The sequence below is a fragment of the Mirounga angustirostris genome, unplaced genomic scaffold, assembly GCF_029215605.1.
Source record: "Mirounga angustirostris isolate CCGP_5_RB_7025 unplaced genomic scaffold, mMirAng1.0.hap1 SCAF_1, whole genome shotgun sequence".
NCBI lineage: Eukaryota > Metazoa > Chordata > Mammalia > Carnivora > Phocidae > Mirounga > Mirounga angustirostris.
In genome coordinates, this window is record NW_026991709.1 from 107,754,331 (window position 1) to 107,774,387 (window position 20,057).

Sequence of the window (20,057 nt, forward strand, 5' to 3'; positions counted from 1 at the left end):
AATAAGGAGAACCTATCTGTAATTCAAAAATATTGTTTTAAAGAACTTAATCACCTTTAAATTTTGAATTTTAAATTGGAAACTGAAGAACACACTAATGACTAACAATAGGGAGTTGGGTAAAAGAACCAAACATCCACTTATTTGATGAAATACAATTTGGGCTTTAGAAAGGTTCTTATGGAAGAAAGTTTAATGACATGAAAAGTCATTTCACAACATGGTAAGAGAAAAAAAAATGTACCACAAAACAGGTTTAATGACATGAAAAGATATTCACAACATTGTTAAGAGGAAAATATGGATAACAAGATAATATTATTGAATTTTTGCTTAAAAAAAAAACTCCATATGTACACACACTTGGAGAAAATGTCTGAAAAGTTCTACACCAAAATGTCAACAGTGATGGGGAGAGGGAGGGATTTCAACTTTTATTGTTTAAGGATGCCAGTAATACCAGCATTTCAAGGAAAGCTAGAGACATGGCAGGTGACCAGCAGCAGATAAAAGAAGTAAAGTAGCTAAGGAAAGGGAGGCAAGGAGAAAGCAAGATTTCAGTCAAGCCCAAACCACACAGTGGCTTCTGAGGCAGTGAGGAAAATGAGTGTGAGCCGGACAGGTGTGCAGATGTGACAGCGATGAGGACTGGGCTAGAGTTGGGGTGACTGAGCATGGCACCCCTGACTCATAGTGAAGGCCTGAGTCCACAAGGGCTGACAAGGGCAGAACAGGGCTGAGGTGCCCCTCTTGCAGGAGAGGAGAACTCTTGTTTGTGAAGCTGGTGCCAACACCTCAGTGGCTATTTCATCTTCATTTCTTGTTTTTGTCAAGTGGCAGATGGAAAGGAACGATCAACTCCAAACCAGTCAGTTACTTAAAACAACACTGACAATAAAGTTAATTTCCTAGATTTGCAATAAAGAGCTAACCTGAGGGCGCCTGGGTGGCTCAGTTGGTTAAGCGACTGCCTTTGGCTCAGGTCATGATCCTGGAGTCCCGGGATCGAGTCCCGCATCAGGCTCCCTGCTTGGCGGAGAGTCTGCTTCTCCCTCTGCCCTCTTCCCTCTCGTGCTCTCTGTCTCATTCTCTCTCTCTCTCAAATAAATAAATAAAAAATCTTTAAAAAAAAAAAAAAAGAGCTAACCTGAGCAAGACCTCTTCTGGAAAATTGGGTAAGAAAGCGAACTGATGTTTTCCACTAGATGTACAAAGCATGCAATGGTTTCATCGGACAGGGATTATCTTATCGTATGGAGGAGATCCGAGACACTGGCAAGACTTACCACGGTTGTTCTTCCATTGACCTATACATCAAACTTCACTCAAGCCATATTTCATACTTTCCCTGCTTTTATTTCCTACTCTTCTGCCCACCTAGTTTTAGTCATCCTCTCTAGAGAAAGCTTCCCTGACTTCACGGCTCTGTGATTTCTGTCTATGTCATTCATTTTGGCACCGTGCCCTACATTCTTGGAGAAACACCATTTAGCTGTTTCATTTCTATTGTCTTCTGAACCAGCTTCTAAGTTCCTGCAGTGCAGATACTGGGATTTAGACTTGCTTTGTTTGCCACACCCACTACGATGCATGTAATACCAATGAAGTTTCAAATCAGACACCAGCATTTTCCAAACTACAAGTGAATGACACAAAAAAGTCCATGGATTTCTGGCCAACACCTATTTAAATGTAACAAAACAGAAAAGACAGAAATACCACCGTGTAATGCAAGTATTAAGGGTAACTTCTAACTTTTGTTTGAGATACACACACACACACACACACAAAGATTACAAGGTAAAATGTATTTTTCATTTGCTAAGCTTCTGATCTACACCGTGTTTGCAACATTGACTCCACCATGTGTAATTTTTTTTTATTTTTTAAAGATTTTATTTATTTATTTATTTATTTGAGGGAAAGAGAGAGAGAGCATGAGTTCGGAGAACAGCAGAGGGAGAGGGAGAAGTAGGCTCCCCGCTGAGCAGGGAGCCCGATGCGGGGCTCGATCCCAGGACCCTGGGATCATGACCTGAGCCGAAGGCAGACGCTTAACCCACTGAGCCACACAGGTGCTCCAACCATCATGTGTAAATTTACATTAGATATGTCAGTCATGTTGCTAAACAGTCTCACAGACCCCTACAAGGAAAGTTGTTCTACTCAGGCCTCCACAAAATAAACAACCCAAGGTGGCCACATTTCGCACCATAATGCATCACGGAGGCCAAAACCGATTGGAATAGAGCTAGTCAGGCACCTGGCCAAACAACAAAAAATGGTTAAGTGGCCTATTAAGTGGGGGTAAAGTGCTGAGCTGCTCTGATTGGTTGGATTCTCTCTCAAGAAACTGAACTGGGTAGTTATATATGGAAGCTGACAGGAAAACAGGAGGTGGGGTAGGACCATGCTAGGTAACTGTCCCATAAGTCTAAGTTACAACTCAGAAACGGAGTGTGCAGGAGCTCTCCAGAGAAAAGACAGACACAGCAGAGAGGGAAAATAAGTTCATGACAAGAAAAGAGCCACCAGGACGCCTGGGTGGCTCAGTTGGTTAAGCAACTGCCTTCGGCTCAGGTCATGATCCTGGAGTCCCTGGATCGAGTCCCGCATCGGGCTCCCTGCTCGGCAGGGAGTCTGCTTCTCCCTCTGACCTTCCTCCCTCTCATGCTCTCTCTCATTCTCTCTCTCAAATAAATAAATAAAATCTTTAAAAAAAAAAGAAAAGAGCCACCAGGCAGATAGTTGCTGAGACACATTTTCAGTCAAGTACCAGAGAGAAATATCGTTCCTGCTTTTCCAGAGCCCAAGGCTCCGTTCTAGGTAATCTCAAAACCCTAACAGAAATAGTTGGAGAGTAGCCATATTTAACATCTCATCGTCTCAGCTGCCTTGATACAAGGTAGAAAAATAGTACTGCTGTCGTGCTATTGTCCTGAGGACTACGTAAATTGTGGTGAACTCACCTAGTACAACCCCTGTGCACAGTAAGTCCTCTGCAAATATTTGGTCAATACTTTAACTGCATGTCAACAAATTAATATCATAATGATCCAATGGCAGGTCCCTGAGCTACAGCTATCCTGCAAGTCAGCCACTGCACTGTCTGCTCCTACTGAGACCTTGAACCCATGAGGATACAGGGGCTCCCTGTTGCACAGTGGAGCGAACAACAATCCCACTCCTTTGCATACCACTACCCGAAGTAGTTTCCTGCCACTTCAAAATGGGAACCGCTCCATTTCTGTGTTATTTCAGTTGGATGGGTGGCAAACCCATCACACCAAAAGGGAAAATAATCTGCAATTTCCTTTCACTGGCAACACTACTTCTTCTACAAGAACCATCCGTTGGCTCTATAGTCTTTACCTCTTCAAATAATAGATATTCAGATAATGAATACCGTAATAATCTTAAGACATTAGAGCGCAGACTAAAGGAGAAAATTGAGGCTATCAGTACTCTGGATAAATCAACAAAATTTGAGAAACAAATTTTTAAACACAAGTCCAGCATTTAAAGATTCAATAATAATTTTTACAGTGACAACTTCTCAAATCATCATGGAGACAAATCAGTCTGTGGATGTGGCCTTGAGGAACAGTCCTATCATTGGACTAAAGGAGGAGATGCCACAAGGGCACATCTTAAGATCGAGAGAGTAAATACAAGAATCTGATAGATGATTTCCACAATCCAAAGCTCAGTATTATCATTCAGAACTCCTCAAAGTAACTGAGCCTTCCCTCCTTTTACCTAATTGCTCTGTATTCCTACAGAATGCTATCATTCTCAAATGCTGTCCCATTTACCTCCCCAAAAGAAATACCAAGTGAAAAATTAGGTTGCCATTGAATTTGATTTCATAGTAGCCAATACCTACCACAGGCTAACATAGTTTTAAACTATCACGATGCCAAGTTCTCCAATGTATCAAAGATGTGTATTAAATCCAGGAGGTAGCCAACCAATGATCAAAAAAAATTTTTTTTAATAAAAATTTAAAACAGCCTCCAAATGGTCCCTAAATAGGAAACTTCCTCGCTGTTTTCACTGCTGAGTAACTTCCTACTATTTTCACTTATGGGATTAGATTTCTGCATGTATTCATTTATTTATACATTCATTAATAAACTCATCCAATAGTTCCTGCAAGTCTACTATGAGCCAAGCACTATTTCATGTGCTAGGGAAACAGCAGGAAACAAAATGGACAAAAACCTCCGCCTTTATGCAGCTTTTATTTCAGCAGAGTAGATGGACAATTAACCAAAAAAGTAAATCACACAGTATGGGAGAGAGGTAAATGCCATGAAGAGGATAAGAAATGTTAAAGGCGGGGCACCTGGGTGGCTCAGTCATTAAACATCTGCCTTTGGCTCAGGTCATGATCCCAGGGTCCTGGGATCGAGCCCTACCTCAGGCTCCCTGCTCAGCGGGAAGCCTGCTTCTCCCTCTCCCACTCCCTCTGCTTGTGTTCCCTCTCTCGCTGTGTCTCTCTCTCTGTCAAATAAATAAATAAAATCTTTTAAAAAAATGCTAAAGGGGTGCTAGGGAGAAGGTGAGGGAGAAAACCATGTGGTTCTCTGGAGGAAGAGCTACTATAAGCTGGGCAGACCACAAATGCAAAGGCCCTGGGGCAGAGTACACCTTGTATTCTGGGAACATCAGTGTGACTGAGCAATGAGGAAGATGGAGGAGGAAGCAGGAGATGAGTCCAGAAAGGGAATCAGGCCAGATCACACAGCCTCACTGGCCACTGTAAGGCCTGGCCTTTAGTCTAAGTGGAGGTAAGAACACCAGAAGGACCAGAACAAAGAGTACCTCAGCATGTTTTAACAGCGTCACAGATAATATAATTATATGCTGCTACATAGAGAGGAGATGTAAAGGGAACCCAGGAGATACAGGAGTTGAGCTGGGAAGCAGTGGGGATAATCCACTTCTGGAGGTAAAGGAAACAAACAGGCTTTACACCAAACTGGAATAGGTTATGGGAGAAAGAGAAGAGTGAGGAATGACTCCAAGGTTTTTGACCTTGGCAACTAGAAAGATGGAGTTGTTATTTGCTTAGAAAAAATATATATATATTGTGGGAAAAGCAGGTCTGGGTGGGAGAGAAGAGAATTAGCAGAAGTAAACTTTTGGACAGGTTAACTTTGAGATGCCAATTATATCAGAAAAGAATCTGGATATCCTTGTCTGAAAACTCAGGGAAAGGTCTAGTCTAGAGGTAGAAACTTGGAAGTCATCAGAGTATATGATGCATTTAAATCCACAAGATTCGATGAGATCACCAAACGAGAACAGAGAAGAGGCCCAGAGTCGGAGCCTAGGGAGCCTCCAGCATTTAGAGATGGGAGGAGTGCGGAAGTGCCCACCAAACAGAGCAAGAAGCTTCAGCTGAACCAATTTTATTTTAACTCTTGTTACCCACCATTACCCCAGAGGGTCTACATACAGGACAGTTTCTCCGCCTGGGACTCCTCAATTCTGTCCCTGTCTCCCACCACCAATGTTGCCCGGACACCTGTCTTGACACGCCATTGACGGCGGCTCTTGTCTCTTCCTTTGCCACCATCTATCAGTTGACAGCACCTTGCCCAGACAGTTGCCCTCCCCCGTAGGATCTCAGAGCAGCACGAACATGTCCTTCATGGCATTCATACGGTTGTAATTCTGTCATCTATCTGTGGAATTATTTGATATTTGTCTCCCGATGCAAGGTGTCTGTAAGGAAATGAAAGCAAGGTGGAGTCTGTTTGGCTCTATCTCCGAGTGTCTAGCACAGAGCAGGCTGCCATAAGGACTAGATGAATGAAGGAATCATTCATCAATCTCTCTTGCTGGTTTTCTGCTCAATGAACTAATAAGACCCTCTTTGTATTGGGTCCCAAGTCTAGGTTTCTGATTGAAATATCTTTTTGTAGTCATGCCAATCAAAATTTAATGTCCCCGTGCTCATCTTCTCCCACTTTCTTGGAGCACCTGTCTCTTGTGCTCTGCCTCCCTAGGGGTATGGTGCACACATACCCACATTTCATACCCTATTGTTCTCTCGGGAGAATTAAGAACATAAACATTGGCATATCTATTATTCAGTTGCCCTTTCATTACTCAGCTCCAGCTGGAACAGTTTTTTCTTATATATGTATATATAAGAAATATATATATACATATATATGTATATGTAGATATATGTATATAAATTAAGAATATAAGAATAGGGGCGCCTGGGTGGCTCAGTTGGTTAAGCGACTGCCTTCGGCTCAGGTCATGATCCTGGAGTCCCGGGATCGAGTCCCACGTCGGGCTCCCTGCTCAGCAGGGAGTCTGCCTCTCTCTCTGACCCTCCCCCCTCTCATGCTCTCTATCTCATTCTGTCTCTCAAATAAATAAATAAAATCTTTAAAAAAAAAAAAAAGAATATAAGAATATATATATGTATATATATTCTTCAGAAAGGGTTATATAGCTCAAGTTCCAAGTCTGCTATAATTCAGAAAAAGGAAAACTTCTAAAGGTGATATGAACAACATGGAAACTATACTTAATACATAGATAGCTCCAAGGGCACCTGGGTGGCTCAGTCGGTTGAGCATCCGGCTCTTGATTTCAGCTCAGGTCAGGATCTCAGGATCATGGGATATAGCCCTGTGTCAGGCTCTGCGCTCAGCGAGGAGTCTGCTTGTCCTTCTCCCTCTGCTCCTCCCCCCACCCTCTCTTTCTCCCTAATAAGTAAATAAAATCTTAAAAAAAAAATACATAGAGAGCTCCAGTAAGGTATTCCCAGTATTTGGAGATAAAGTCAAGAAAAAAAAAAAAAAAATATCCTCAAACTGAAATTAAAAAAAAAAAAAACAGAAAAACTTATAAACAAATATTTACATATATACTCGTGTGTGCATTTTTCTAAAGATCCATGCCTCAAAGTTTTTATTATATTCTCAAAGCATGCATAACCTTTCAAAGGGAAAGAGGCAAAACAGATATCCATCCTACAGAATAATGCAGAAGCTAGAAAGAGCACTGAAGATCATCATGTATAGACATGAAATGATTTATAAGACACATGGTTCAGAAAAAAAGCCAACTGTAAAACCTGCAGAATATATATTTAAATAACACATGTAATCTTTATATTTCCCTTAAATGTATATATGTGGATTTTGAGAAGAACGTTACCAAATTGAGAACAGCATTTCTATAAAGAAGAGGAAAGAGATGGGATTGCAGATATGACAAAAGAGATTTTAGTCTTACCTGAAATGCTCATTTTTTTTTTTTACATGGAGAACGTATTAGGTGTTGCTTATATAAATCAAAATTAATTTTCAAAAATGTTAAAAGAACACCATAATCTAATTGTACTGAAATGGCAGGAACATACAGAGGCCAGTCTCTGGCTCAGTTCAGCAGGCTCCCAGTTCCAGCCCTCTTGGCTAGAATAGAATCTCTGGTGCATCTCAGGTGTAGGCACATGGATCTCTATTTCTGTTTATAAAGATACAAACATTCCAGGAGACCTACTGTCCAATTTAAAAGTGTAGACAAGTATATATCCAAAACCCTGACTGTTTCCACTATGAGTGCTAAAAGCAAACCAGGCAAAGGGGCGCCTGGGTGGCTCAGTTGGTTGAGAGTCTGCCTTCGGCTCAGGTCATGATCCCAGGGTCCTGGGATGGAGCCCCGCATTGGGCTCTCCGCTCCGCGGGAAGCCTGCTTCTCCCTCTCCCACTCCCCCTGCTTGTGTTCCCCCTCTCTCTGTGTCTCTCTCTGTCAAATAAATAAATCTTAAAAAAAAAAAAAAAAAAGCAAACCAGGCATGAAAAATGAGCATTTTTTTTTTCTATTTTTTAAACACAAAAGATAGATACGGTAAAAGGCATTAATCACCAACTAAGGTAAAAAATAATTTATGAGACTGCAATGTTGCAAAACATGAATGGAAAATTATATGACTGAAGAGATTATTTTAAGGAGCAAGTCACTGAACAACTGAAAATTAATTCAGACACGTGTGAAAATTTAAGGAAAGATAATGCATTTTTCTATGACCTCTAAATGCATTAGACATTTTTCTGCAAACAGGATAATATTCAGGTTTATTACATCTGTTGAGCTCTAGTTTTTAGTAGAAAACAGAAGATCTTTCACAATAACCACGGTGTAAATTCTAAAAGAATAAGTCCCGTCAGATCCAACTGCTAAGTCTCCAAAGTGTTTGTTATATAGTCAACTGGATGAAATTACATTTCTATAAAATCACCATTTTTCAAATCGCCCCTTCTCATTTGGCAGTTCCAGAAAGTCGTCCAGAGGCAAACGGTGTGAGCTTGAAGAGCGGAGCCAGGACTCAGAGACTGAGGTCCTAACATCGGATCTCCCGTTAAACCCTTAGCCCCACTCTGCACAGCTGAAGGAATGCTCTGATGGAAATAGAAAAACCCATTCCTAACTAGAGAGTTTAAACTTTTTGAACAAACCGAAGAGATACTCAAAATGATTTAAGATGACTGATAAAGCCCCCTGTCAGCGAGTGCAAAGGAAGAGCACAGCAGAGCAGAGGATGACTATATTAGGTGCTCAATTCCAGTGGGAAGTTTGCGGGCATGCTTGTTTTTGCCTCTGGAGCCTAAACACCCTTTTCAAAGGTACCTGGCATGTGAAGGTGGTGGAAATTACACAAACACACCCCATGGCAAATAAATGGGGTCAGGCCATGGCTGGTGAGTATGGCTTCGGTGCTGTCACTGATCTTGACAAAACAAACACTGGTTTCACAACCATCATTTTTCAGTACATGCTCAGTGCGTCAACACAGGACAGGCAGGCGTGGTTATGAGGAAAAACAAAACGACTCCAGTCAAGATTTATCTTTTATTTTCTGTAATACTGCAAATGCTTCCAGAATCCCACTAAAGGATCAACTTTAGGGAATCCTGAAGCTCCCTTTGCATCCCGCACTCAACTGGCCACACACCTGGCAGTCACTGTAACAAGGACTTGGATGTTCTATCCCCAACTAATAGTATCGATATTTTTCTTCAAATCCACAAGCTCGTCCCAGAGGTCCAAGAACTGTTGGCTTCGTCCTCACGCTGCCATTTTAGGTGAGTCACTGGGCAACTGACCTGTGTGTGGCAGGTTCTTCGTCTCTGGGCACAGATCTCTAGAAGTCAAAAATGACTTTCCAAGCTCAAAGCCTCAAATCCGGGAACCATAATAATTTTAAATTATTTCTCGTATATTAGGGTTCTCCCAGGACTGAAAAGCAGCACAAAGTTATATTCCTTGGAATGAAGCCATCCTACACCTACCTACCTACCTACTTTGTACTGACTCAAAGAGATCTACCTCCTTTGAAGTTCAAGGGAATGAAGAGTAAACCTGTCACTATCTTATGATATACTAAGGAGCCCAGGTTGTGTTTCTGACTATGGGAGAACAGCCACCGCTGCATGGAGAACCCGCTGGCAGAGTCACCAGTGCTAAGTACATCCCCCATTCCCTTACTTCAATCTGACTAGAGAAGTCTGTGGCAGCTAGATTCTCCCTGCTATTGAGGCCCAATTAAATGTCTCTCACACAGTTCTAATTCTCCCTTAATTGTTAGATAACCACAGCACTACAGTTAAACCTGTCCCCGACAATGTAAGTGGGGACGATTGTCACCCATGTGATTGTCCAATGGAACCAAAGGAGACATATAAACAAGCACGCTAACACATTCTATGTCAGACTGAAGCCTTAAAGACCCATGCAACCCCCATACATTACTGCAAACAGCCGCACTACTCAAGAGCCTTTTGCATACTGAATGTTTCCTACAGTCAACTGATAAGAAAAGTTTCATCATCACAGGAGGCAGGCAGGTGTTTGCAACAAGGAGATTTTAAGAAAATAAAACAACAGCTAATGCGCATGTGTGCTCACACAAACCCTCACACTCAGAAAACCTCCTGTCCTACTCTCTTTCTGGGATGAAGGCCATACCCAAAGAAGAGTTTTCTGTTAAAGTGATATATGCACGATTAGATGGGGGCTACCCTATTAATTTGGCACACTAAAGGCAAGCATGGAAAGAGCACATGTTTCTGAGACCCGCACTAACCACTGCAGCCCCTCGACAAGGAAGGATTGGGGCATGAGGTCAGACAGAGAAATGGAGGTGCTGATCCCTATGGAGACATCCTGACATTGTTCAAAATTCACAAAGTTTCCTCTCTTTAGCGTCCTAACTGAAACTTGGACCTAACAACTGCTAGGCTTCTAAAAAAGCAATGACCACTTTTTGCGTTGAAATATCTACTTTCTTAAAAGCCAGAGCTGCTTACATCGTTTTAGTGGATAGAAAACCCACGTGGGAAGTCCAGAAGAGAACTTCAGGACAGTGATTATTTTGGGAAAGCAGAAAGGAGAGAAGTACTAGAGAGGAGGGTTGTTCACTGGATCTGCCTAAAAAGAGAGATCGGCAGTAAAGATGTTAAAATGTTAACATTTGTTCAACGTGGGTGGCAGGTACCCAGAAATCTCTTACACATACTTATTTTTGAGTTTTTTGGCATATTTGCAGTACTTTATAAAAAAAAAGGGGGGGGGCGCCTGGGTAGCTCAGTCAGTTAAGCGGCTACCTTCGGCTCAGGTCATGATCCCAGGGTCCTGGGATGGAGCCCCGCGTCAGGCTCCCTGCTCAGTGGAGAGTCTGCTTCTCCCTCTCTCTCTGCCTACTTGTGCTCTCTCTCTATCTCTCTGTCAAATAAATAAATAAAATCTTTAAAAATTAAAAAAAAAGTATAAAAAAAAACTAAAGTAAACTGTCTTAAATGTGAAAAGGAGACACAAAATGCAAAAAAGAAAATGCAGGCTGGTGTCTAAAATTGGGAGGTAGCAAAGTCCAATGCTGCTTTGATTAAATGTAATTGCCAAGCAACACAATACATACACACAAGCCTCCTGGGAGCACTAAAACCCAAGATAACACACACTGAAGTTAGAACCCACTTTATAGTTTTACATTTTATCACCAGTCTTTTGATAGCAATCTTGTTAACAAAAGGCACATGGGTACATGTATCCTTTGCCAAATGAAATGCATGCCCATATTTGCAGTTGTACTGAAGGATGTGTAGTATTATCTTGATGTGCATTTGTTAATCTAGCTGAACGCCAAACTTTAGGAGGCCTAAGTATGGCAGCTTGCTTTTCAGCTCTCAAGCTAGGTAAGATCAGAGTGTAAGGGACACGGTAGTACACGTTGCTGTTTAGCGTGCAGAGAATAGCAGCACGATTCAGGCCGGGGCTAACAAATGCAGCTGTTGCCACGGAGGAAGAACTCAAAAAATCCACAGTTCTTTTCAAGGATCCTCTACCAAATGGTCCACACCAACAACGGAATGACAGCCATTTAGAGCCAACATGGCCTCCATGGGCCTTGTCACCAGTTTTTCCACATATGTGCTTAGGGATATACTATCATGAGATCATTAGATTAGGGTAGAAGGCTACCAATATGTCACTTCTTTGGGTAGGTATTACCACCTGACCACATGTACAAATCATAGAAATATCCCAGAAGTTCCAAACTGTCAGCACAGGAGACAAGACTGGCCCATAAATACTTTGTTGGCCTCACACATCATTTTCTAACACTTGAATTGGGATAATATTCATAAAAATCTGGACTGCTCCATTCTCTTTTCTAAATGTCAGAAGATCTGGCAACACTGGGCTGGTGTGAGCTAAGTGGCGGCTGCTGAGGTTATATCAGGCCTGTTCACCATAATCCCCACCAGGCCTCCACCTCCACACTCACCAGCATCCCCTTAACGCTGCTTGCCCTGCCCCTATAGGCATTTCAGCCTGTGGCATATACTAAGGATGCCACACCTTGGAGGCACTGGAAATGAATAAATCCTCCTTAGAATACAATTAAGGGCTGGGAGGGATACAGGGAGAAAGGGCTTGGTTTCTAGAATTCTGAATTCCAACACAGGGTAGAAGAAGGGAGGAAGAACCTGACCAGAAGTCATTCCCATCATCACCATACATCCATTCCCATGGCCTGTTTATGAGCTCCAACATACACAACTCCTTTTCTTATGCCGGCGTGTCCCCTGAATACATGAGATTCTAGACTCTGAACAATGCCCATTTCAGCTTAAGAAGGAATCGCTTCTGCTCCCATGTTGCCTAAGGGACTCACAGAGGTGCACTGGCTTGTTTTTGATGCAATGCTCCCACCACCCAAGCCATCCATGGGAATTCCTTTCTGCTTGGTAATGCATCGGATGCCCACAGATGCTGTCCCCAAACTCATATCAAGTAAACTAAGCAGCACACTGTGACATTTGTTAAGCCAGGAGGAAGAGAAATTACAGCTATAAACAAAAGATGTTTGATGCAGAGAGGAGAAATTACTCATCAATACAACGTAAGTGTCAGACACGCTCACACAAAAGATGCACAGAAGGAAATGGAACAGAATGTCACTCATTAATCAACTGCAAGAACATACAAATGTGTCTATATCAAATGAAATTTCCAAGGAAGAACTGTCATAAACTCCCTATTATGCACAGACACACACACACATTTGTATATATAGCCATAATCATGATAAAGTTCTGGATAGATTAGGTTACCTCTGCATATACACGATCTAAAAAATAAGAAAAGATACCGAGCAGGAAAAGCTTCCAGAGTATACTGTATAGTGTCAAGGTACCTTATTTTATCGAAACCTAATTTTCCTGATCAGAAGTATCAAAATCAACATTCTCACTGGTGTCTAAAGAGTTTCAAGAAACATTCCACAATCTAAAAAGAAGAGTCTTTCTCTTTCAGGTTACAGGATCATTGGCAGAAAAAATTAAAACCATATCTAAACCTAACTTCCACAACTTGGTTTTTTCATGCCCACAGATCGGAAAGAAAAAGGTAAACACTTACCGCAGAGAGCTGGCTCCATGTGGACCTCAGTGGCTTGTGGTGAATCACAATTTTTTCATCTGACTTCTGTTCTTTGGGCTCCGACTCTTCATCAGAGTCAATATCAAGAGCCTTTTCTTTGTAGTTCTGATACAGGACGGCATTTTCTGCAAGAAATACAAACCCTATATGTCACTAATTGCCCCCATCATTATGCTACTTGCTCCAAACAAACATCCAGATTTATACGATGTTTGGTCTCCAGTTTAATAAACAACAAAGAAGCAAATGGATTTTGTCACTGAAGAATAATTACCAAAAAGTGATTTTCTCACTCACACAGCTCTGTCCCAAATTCATGCAGGGGAAGGCGAGGGATCCATGCATGAAATACCCACTGAAGCAGTTTCCACATCTCTGTCCACCACTCATGCAGGATAGCCATGCCTGTTCAATCACTGGTTTTGTTTTTTTTGGGGGGGGGAGTTTAAACCGAATTCATATCCTTCTTTTCCTTCAAAGACCATCACCATTCATTTACCTATTTAACAAACATTTATTGTATATTTACAATATGCCAAGGGCTGGGAGTGAGCGGAAAATAAAAGATACTTCCTGTGTCCTCACGGTCTAAAAATAGGAAGAGAAAATAGTCCAAGTCACTCATTCATTTATTCATTCAACTTATATTTGGAAAATGCCTACTAGATGCCAACAACTGCTAGGCACTAGGATATAATGATGAACAAAAAGGATAAAAATCTGAATCTTCATAGAGTGGACATCAGAGTGAGCAGAGAATGGTAATAAATAAACAAGTAACTTTTAGGGTATGTCAGATGCTGGTAAGTGTCATGGAGAAAAATAAAACAGGGGAGCGTTACAAGGGGGGTATGTATATTTTTAAATAGGGTGGTTTGGGGAGGCCTCACCAAGATGACATTTAAGCAAAGACCTAAAAGCGGTGAGAAAGCAAGCCACCTTACAGCTGGGGAAAGAACATACCATCAGAAGGAAGAGCAAGTACAAAGGTCCTGGGACAGGAGTCTGTTTTGTACATCTACATGTAAAAAGATGAGCAAGAAGGCCTGTATGCCTGAAATGGGGTGAGGAAAGGGAGAAAGCTTAAGAGAGGGGGGTTGGGGATGAATAGAAGGCAGATTATGTAGGCCCTTGACTCAGTGCCATTGAAAGTACTCTGGTTTTCACTCCAAGTGAGAAGGCAAGTCATTAGTGGGTTGAGGACACAATAATCTTGTACATAAACATACCTATAAGCTGAACAATTTATATACAGGTGTTCTGAGAACAGACTCTCAGCAGGCGTGACCCAGTCTGGAGGTCAGATGGGCGTTACTAAGAAAAATCTAAGATCTGAAAGCTGAGAAGCTACAGAGATAAAGGAGAAAGCATATACAAAAGCCCCAAGGCAAGAAGAAACGTAATACCTTAGAAGAAGAAAGGAAAAGTCCACCTGTAGAGCACGGGTGTCTAGTGGACAAAGGTGCAAGGTGAGTTTAGGGAGATGAGCCAGACAGTCCCAATCAAGCAGAGGTTTGCAGGCAACGTTAAAGAACTAGATTTTTATCCCAAGTACAAAACGACTGAATTTCTTTCACACTGCGAAGACTGTATTTTATCCTGATTGTAGTGGGAATCCACGGAAAGGAAAGATTTGATTCTATTGTAGCAAATCACTGAGTGCGTAGGGGACTCAGTAGGATGCTATGGGAGAATGGACACTTGGGCTCCTGGGGACGGACTGAAGATGGGGGTCAGAGAAAGGGAGGCGGTAAGGATGTTTCCTGGGTCGGCAGGTCCCAACAACGGCACAGGACGAGATAGCAACACCCGAAGAGATTCAGCTTCAGAGGGAAAGACTTGGCATTTGGTATGGGACACACTGAGCTTGCCATGCCTTTCCCACCTACCGAAGGGGGCAAACATCTGCCTCCTCTCTCATCAACTGCTGCATGTTCTGTAGGCACCATGACTAAAATAATCCCAGACTCAGTGCAAGATTTTACTGCTCTCTCATATGCATACACTGTTGATAAGATTCCTCATTCATTCTCACAACAAACCCAGGCAATAATAGTATTATTAGCCTCCTTTCATACACGATGAAACTAAGGCTTGCTCAGTGTCACTCAAATGATGAACAGAAGCAGTAGGAGAAGAACAAGGTCCCTGACTCCACCATGAGAGGTTCTCACCACTCTACCGCATCTCATCCTGAGTTACAATTCTTGTTAGTCATTAACTGTAAGAATTCTGTACTCCCCATGTACATATATGTGAGAACAATTTCTAGGTCATCATATTTGAGAAGACACAAGAGAGTGCAAAGAAACAGCTCCATATAAGAGGAAACAACATAGAACTATAAAAAAGTTGTGTCCTCTGACTTGAAAAAAAAAGCTCAACAATTTCTAACCCTTTGAGACAGAGATCCCGGAATCAATGTCATATCTGAGAAGATACAAAACATCTCTAAATACATATCAGGTAGACGCTCTGTTCACTTCATGGTCATAAAGTGATACAAAGGAAGCAAACTGAACTAAGAACCAGTTATCTGTACTACTGCTGTGTGACAATGCAGTGGGCAAAGCACTAAACCTCTCCGAGCTCCCAGTTTCCTCAATTATAAAACCAGGGACATGAATTTATCCAAACCAGCTAAAATACTGTATCTGGGTTTCTTCTCCATACAGAGCAGTTTCCTAAGATTGGTGCAATGAAAACGTTTTTTTAAACTGGTCATGTTGAAATACTCCAAGGGAACTGATTTTTATAAGAAGTATATAGGGAAATAGTTTATAATCCCCTAAGATTATGTATTTTATAACTCTGGGTGATTTTACATTAGATTTACTTATAGAGAGGCATACCCTTCCTCATGACTCTTTAAAGGTCAGAAAATCTTAACAGTTCAAAGTATGACAGCAAGTAACTACCTCCACCATGCTCCCCAGACCTGCAAGGGCTGCAGGTGGGGCTGCTCACTCGCTCTGTGCCCTTCCAGTTGGTTGACACTTGACCCATCTGTTTACCAACGTCCACTAATCTGATTAGGGTTTGAACACCTGGCGGAAGCAGCTTTTCTATACGGGTTACAGATTCTTAGGAATATGTTTCTAGCAGCCAGGAGCGTTAGATTTCCCCAAAATTGAAACTTGATAAGCAAACAGGAAATCAGAAGTGACACTAAAATGTGGAAAAGTGGGGGAAAGAATATTAAGTCAAAGGAAATATGACTGCAGATCTAAATGCCAAACTCAGGATTTTTAACTAAAAAGCCAGACTAGCTCTTACTCTTTCTCCATTTTTTGAGGGAGGTGAGGCTAGAGCCAGAGTAGATAAGAATTAAAAATCCAGGACATTGGCTGACAAAGTTATCAGCTTACAAAGAATGCCATTAATTCCATTCACTGCTGGTATTACTGGATGAAAATTTAGCTTAGTGCAGAGCTTTGTACTGTACAATTTGGGAAGAAGTTGGACATTTTTCTCATCTTAAGTGTTTTTGTTACTGCAGTTGGATTTCAACTTATAATTGATATTCCACATTGAAACAGCAATAAAAGTCTGGAAAATCAAATGCTTACCTTCCCCATCAAATGTTCCTTGTCCTTTCAGCATTTTTTTCTAAGAAACAAGAAAAGCAAAAAAGGAAAAAGCAAAGCAAACTATGTATGAATGAGCCAAATACAAAATACAGCTATTTTAAGAAAAAGTACTACTTCTTGTTGTTACACTCATTACATTTCCAAAAGCATACAGCAGATGATCGATCCCCTGAGTAGTTCACTCATCTGACTACCACAATCCACTAAAATGGTGAAATAAAATGTACAATGTCCCACACACCCCAGCAAAACAGCTTGAGAATCCTCAAATGACCAGTAGTTCAGCTCATTTCACTACTCATTATTCACCATCACTGTTAAATTGAGCTTTGCTATACTTGTAGAGTTGGGGGGGGTACCTAAAATGTTAGGTAATTTCTTTAAGGCCATGAGATCAAAAATAAAATAACCTTCCTTGTATATTACATATTGACATTTATATAAACTGGTTCCAGTTCTCTGATTAATCAAGAAAAGTTGTGACTGCCGAAATGAATTTCTGCTGAGATCTGTCTTGTTCCCAGAGAAAGCAGCATTTGTACACTCCAAAATATCCTTCTTTAGTTTTCCCCTATCTCTTTATGTCACGTTTGGCAATATTTTAACACATGCAACTCCCAGGCCTTTATCAGGGAGCAATACACACAATTCACTTGAACCTGAAGTTCTGGGCTACTCATTTGTTAGATGCATTCAAGTTCAAGAATAAATGGGCACAACATGGGAATAAAATACAACCACAGACAGTGGTGACAGAAACAAGCAACAACAAAGATGACAAACTATTTGTATCTTCTGTAATTCTGACAATTATTTTTAAAATTCACATTTTACCTGAATGGTATTTAGTGTGTTATCACCACTCAAAAAAAAAAATTCTATAATTAATTAATGTAATTAAATTACTTCCAGTAACTAAAATAATCAATATGCTCAAAAGAAATCAGGAGTTTCCTGTATCAGCAGTGATGAATCAGCAACCCCTAACTGAGACCTCCAGACAAGCTCGAGACAGTTTGACCATATAGTCAAGAGTACCACGCCTGCTCTCCACCCCTCTGTTCAGCTTCCTGTATTAAAAGTGTTCAGGACCCAGCCAATATCCAGTTTGCTGCATTTCTTTTTCACATTAGGTCCCCACATTTTGCCTGAGATGAAAAAGTTAAAACCGTGGTAAGAGTTTTACTTCCTCCCACGAAGTTGCATTAACCTGGCTGTGACGGCCTGTGACGGCCAGCAACGGCATGGCCAAGAGATAGATGTGCACAGGTCTGATCAACAAGGGAATTAAAAGAGAGTAATTTCTGGTTTCCTCTGTGCCCCTCCTCCCCACCCCCAACACCTTCGCTTTTGGCTCGGTGAATGCCTGGTTTCGTGAGTGACACTCCTGCCCACTCTTACCTTCATCCTTCCCAGACTGGAAAACTTCTCCTTGTCTTCCATCACCGCTTTCAGGACGGGCTGGGACATTCTGTTCTTCTTCTTTGAAGCGGTAGGGCTGTCAAAATCAAAGCCACTGACCACCGCCCTGCGATAGGACGTGGATCGCAAGCCTCTCCGCAGAGACCCTGGGCTGTCCACGTCGTTCTCCGCCTCGCCCTCATCCTCTGCGGGGCCCAGAGACGCTCCGAGGCCCTCCACCATGCTGCGCACCTTGAGCAGTCTCCTGTGGGGCTCCACATTCTGACTGTTGGATTTACTTATTTTAATTTCCGAGGCCAGGCTCTTCGGAATGATTTGCTGCTTCCCCACTTTGAGGGCGGCGGGGCTGTTTGTGCTCAAAACCACTGAAGGATTCTCTGGGAGCTCGTTCTCCTGTGAGGGCAGCCTTTGGAGGGGGAGTTTGTGCTCCAAAGACCTTTTCTGGGGCGCAGGAGAGAGTTTCGAGGGTCCCGGCTCAGGGTCCTTAGTCGTCTGGCCAGATCGCGAACCAGAGCCTGGGGTGTCGATTTTAGGGAAAAGCCCATTTGCAGCGGGTGAAGACAGGGGGCTGGTGGTCAGTCCGGTCAGGTCTACCTCCCGGCTGCAGCAGGCGGGCGAGTTGGGAGTCCGCTGCGGGCGCAGAGGCTGCGGTAGGGGGGACATCACAGTGCCATTCGCTGGGGATTTCGGGGAGCCCCCTAACACCGCTTTGGGAGCCTGGGGAGACTTGGGCCGTCGGAGCCGAGGAGAGACAGCTCTATATTCCGGGGAGATCGTCCTCCCATTGGTCACCACCCTCCTATGGGCACACAGAAGCAGGGGGTTCCCCTGGACGGTCCTGCCCTCAGAAGCGGTGGGTACCTGGGTGGGAGTCTGCACAGTGGGGAGCGTCCCTCGGTCTTCCACTGGGAAATCCGTGATCAGCAACCCGCTGGGGCTCTGGTAGGACTGGGGCCTCGGCTTGCTCCGGCCCAGCAACTGAGGCTGAGGAGTTGACCGCCTCCGCCACAAAGGGGTTAAGCTGTTGCTAGAAAAATCCACTTCACTCTCGCTGTCCATAGCGGAGACTCGGAGGTCAGCCCGGGAGGGAAGAGCACCCAGTTAGTCTTGCCTAAAGAGGAAAGAAATCATGGAACTTTGCCTCCGGACAAACAGGCACGCCTTGCAGACGCGCGCTCCGAGTGTGGCGGTCACCCGACTGCTGTGCGCGACACAACTGCGTGTCGACTACCCACCCCTTCTAGGGCAAAATCTGCGCCCACCGCAACGCGTGGTCCGGGACAGAAATCTGGGCTGTGCCCAGGCGGAATAATCCAATTACCTCCGTGTCCCTGCAGCGCCCAAAGACCACCCGCACGGAAAAAGCCCGCCACCAGTACGCAGGGTGCAAGCTGATGCACAGGAAACTTTGCGACGAGTTCAGCTTTCTGGAGAAACAACTTGCCGCGCGACGCTCCCCTCCGCCGCCATCCAGCTGCCCGGCCCCGTCGTTGGTCCCCTCTCGCTCAAGCCGCCCGGCTCCTAGGCGGATTTACCTTCGGGGCTTTACAGAGCCCAGGGTCAGCAAGCGCCCACCGCCCCTTGGGTGGCCCGGGTCTCAGACGGAATCGCAGCAGCCGGGGAGCTCTGGAGAGCACGGCGGCCGACCCGAGCCGTCGGCTCCGCCCTCAAGCTTGGGACGGCCCTCAGCCCTGGCCCCGCCCCAGTCTTAGCCACTCTCTGACCCGCCTGTGTCGCAGCGAGAGCTGAGCCTCCCTTCCCGCCTTGGCGTGCGTTCGATCCGCTCCCGTCTCGCTCGAAAACACTGGAGCACACGTGGGCTGGGTGCGGAACTCCAGGGTTCCGTGCCGGGAGCTGTGGGCGCGCTAGGTGGTTGCCAGGAACCAGCGTGAGAACGAGCGTGGGAGCCATGCAGAGCTGCAATTTAGAAAGCCCTGGGGCAGGGTTGGGGGCGGGGGGATGGCGTGGTTTGGGGGGGTAGTCGGGGCGAGGAGGGTTTGTGAAATGCGTGAGCCGGGATGCGTAGCTCTAAACGCTGAGAGCCAGTGCCTTCTCAGCGCTCGGGTGGAA

The 20,057-nt window shown here is 43.6% G+C and overlaps 1 protein-coding gene across 5 annotated transcripts in view; it reads right to left on the reverse strand.

Annotated features, from left to right (window-relative positions):
* The window catches only part of ARHGEF26 (Rho guanine nucleotide exchange factor 26), a 122,491-nt gene extending 102,842 nt beyond the window's left edge, over positions 1 to 19,649 (reverse strand). For 3 of the 5 annotated variants that reach the window (XM_045903513.3, XM_064586108.1, XM_045903514.3), the window contains exons 1-3: positions 17,967 to 19,633; positions 16,545 to 16,584; positions 12,955 to 13,100 (exon numbers count right to left, since the gene is read on the reverse strand). In XM_045903513.3, coding sequence (XP_045759469.1) covers positions 12,955 to 13,100; positions 16,545 to 16,584; positions 17,967 to 19,046 — 1,266 coding nt within the window. In that variant the 5' untranslated portion in view covers positions 19,047 to 19,633. Of the gene's footprint in view, positions 1 to 12,954; positions 13,101 to 16,544; positions 16,585 to 17,966 lie in introns of all 5 variants that reach the window. The other 2 variants (XM_054504352.2, XM_064586115.1) reach the window with 2 other exon arrangements.
* Between the last annotated feature and the right edge of the window lie 408 nt (positions 19,650 to 20,057).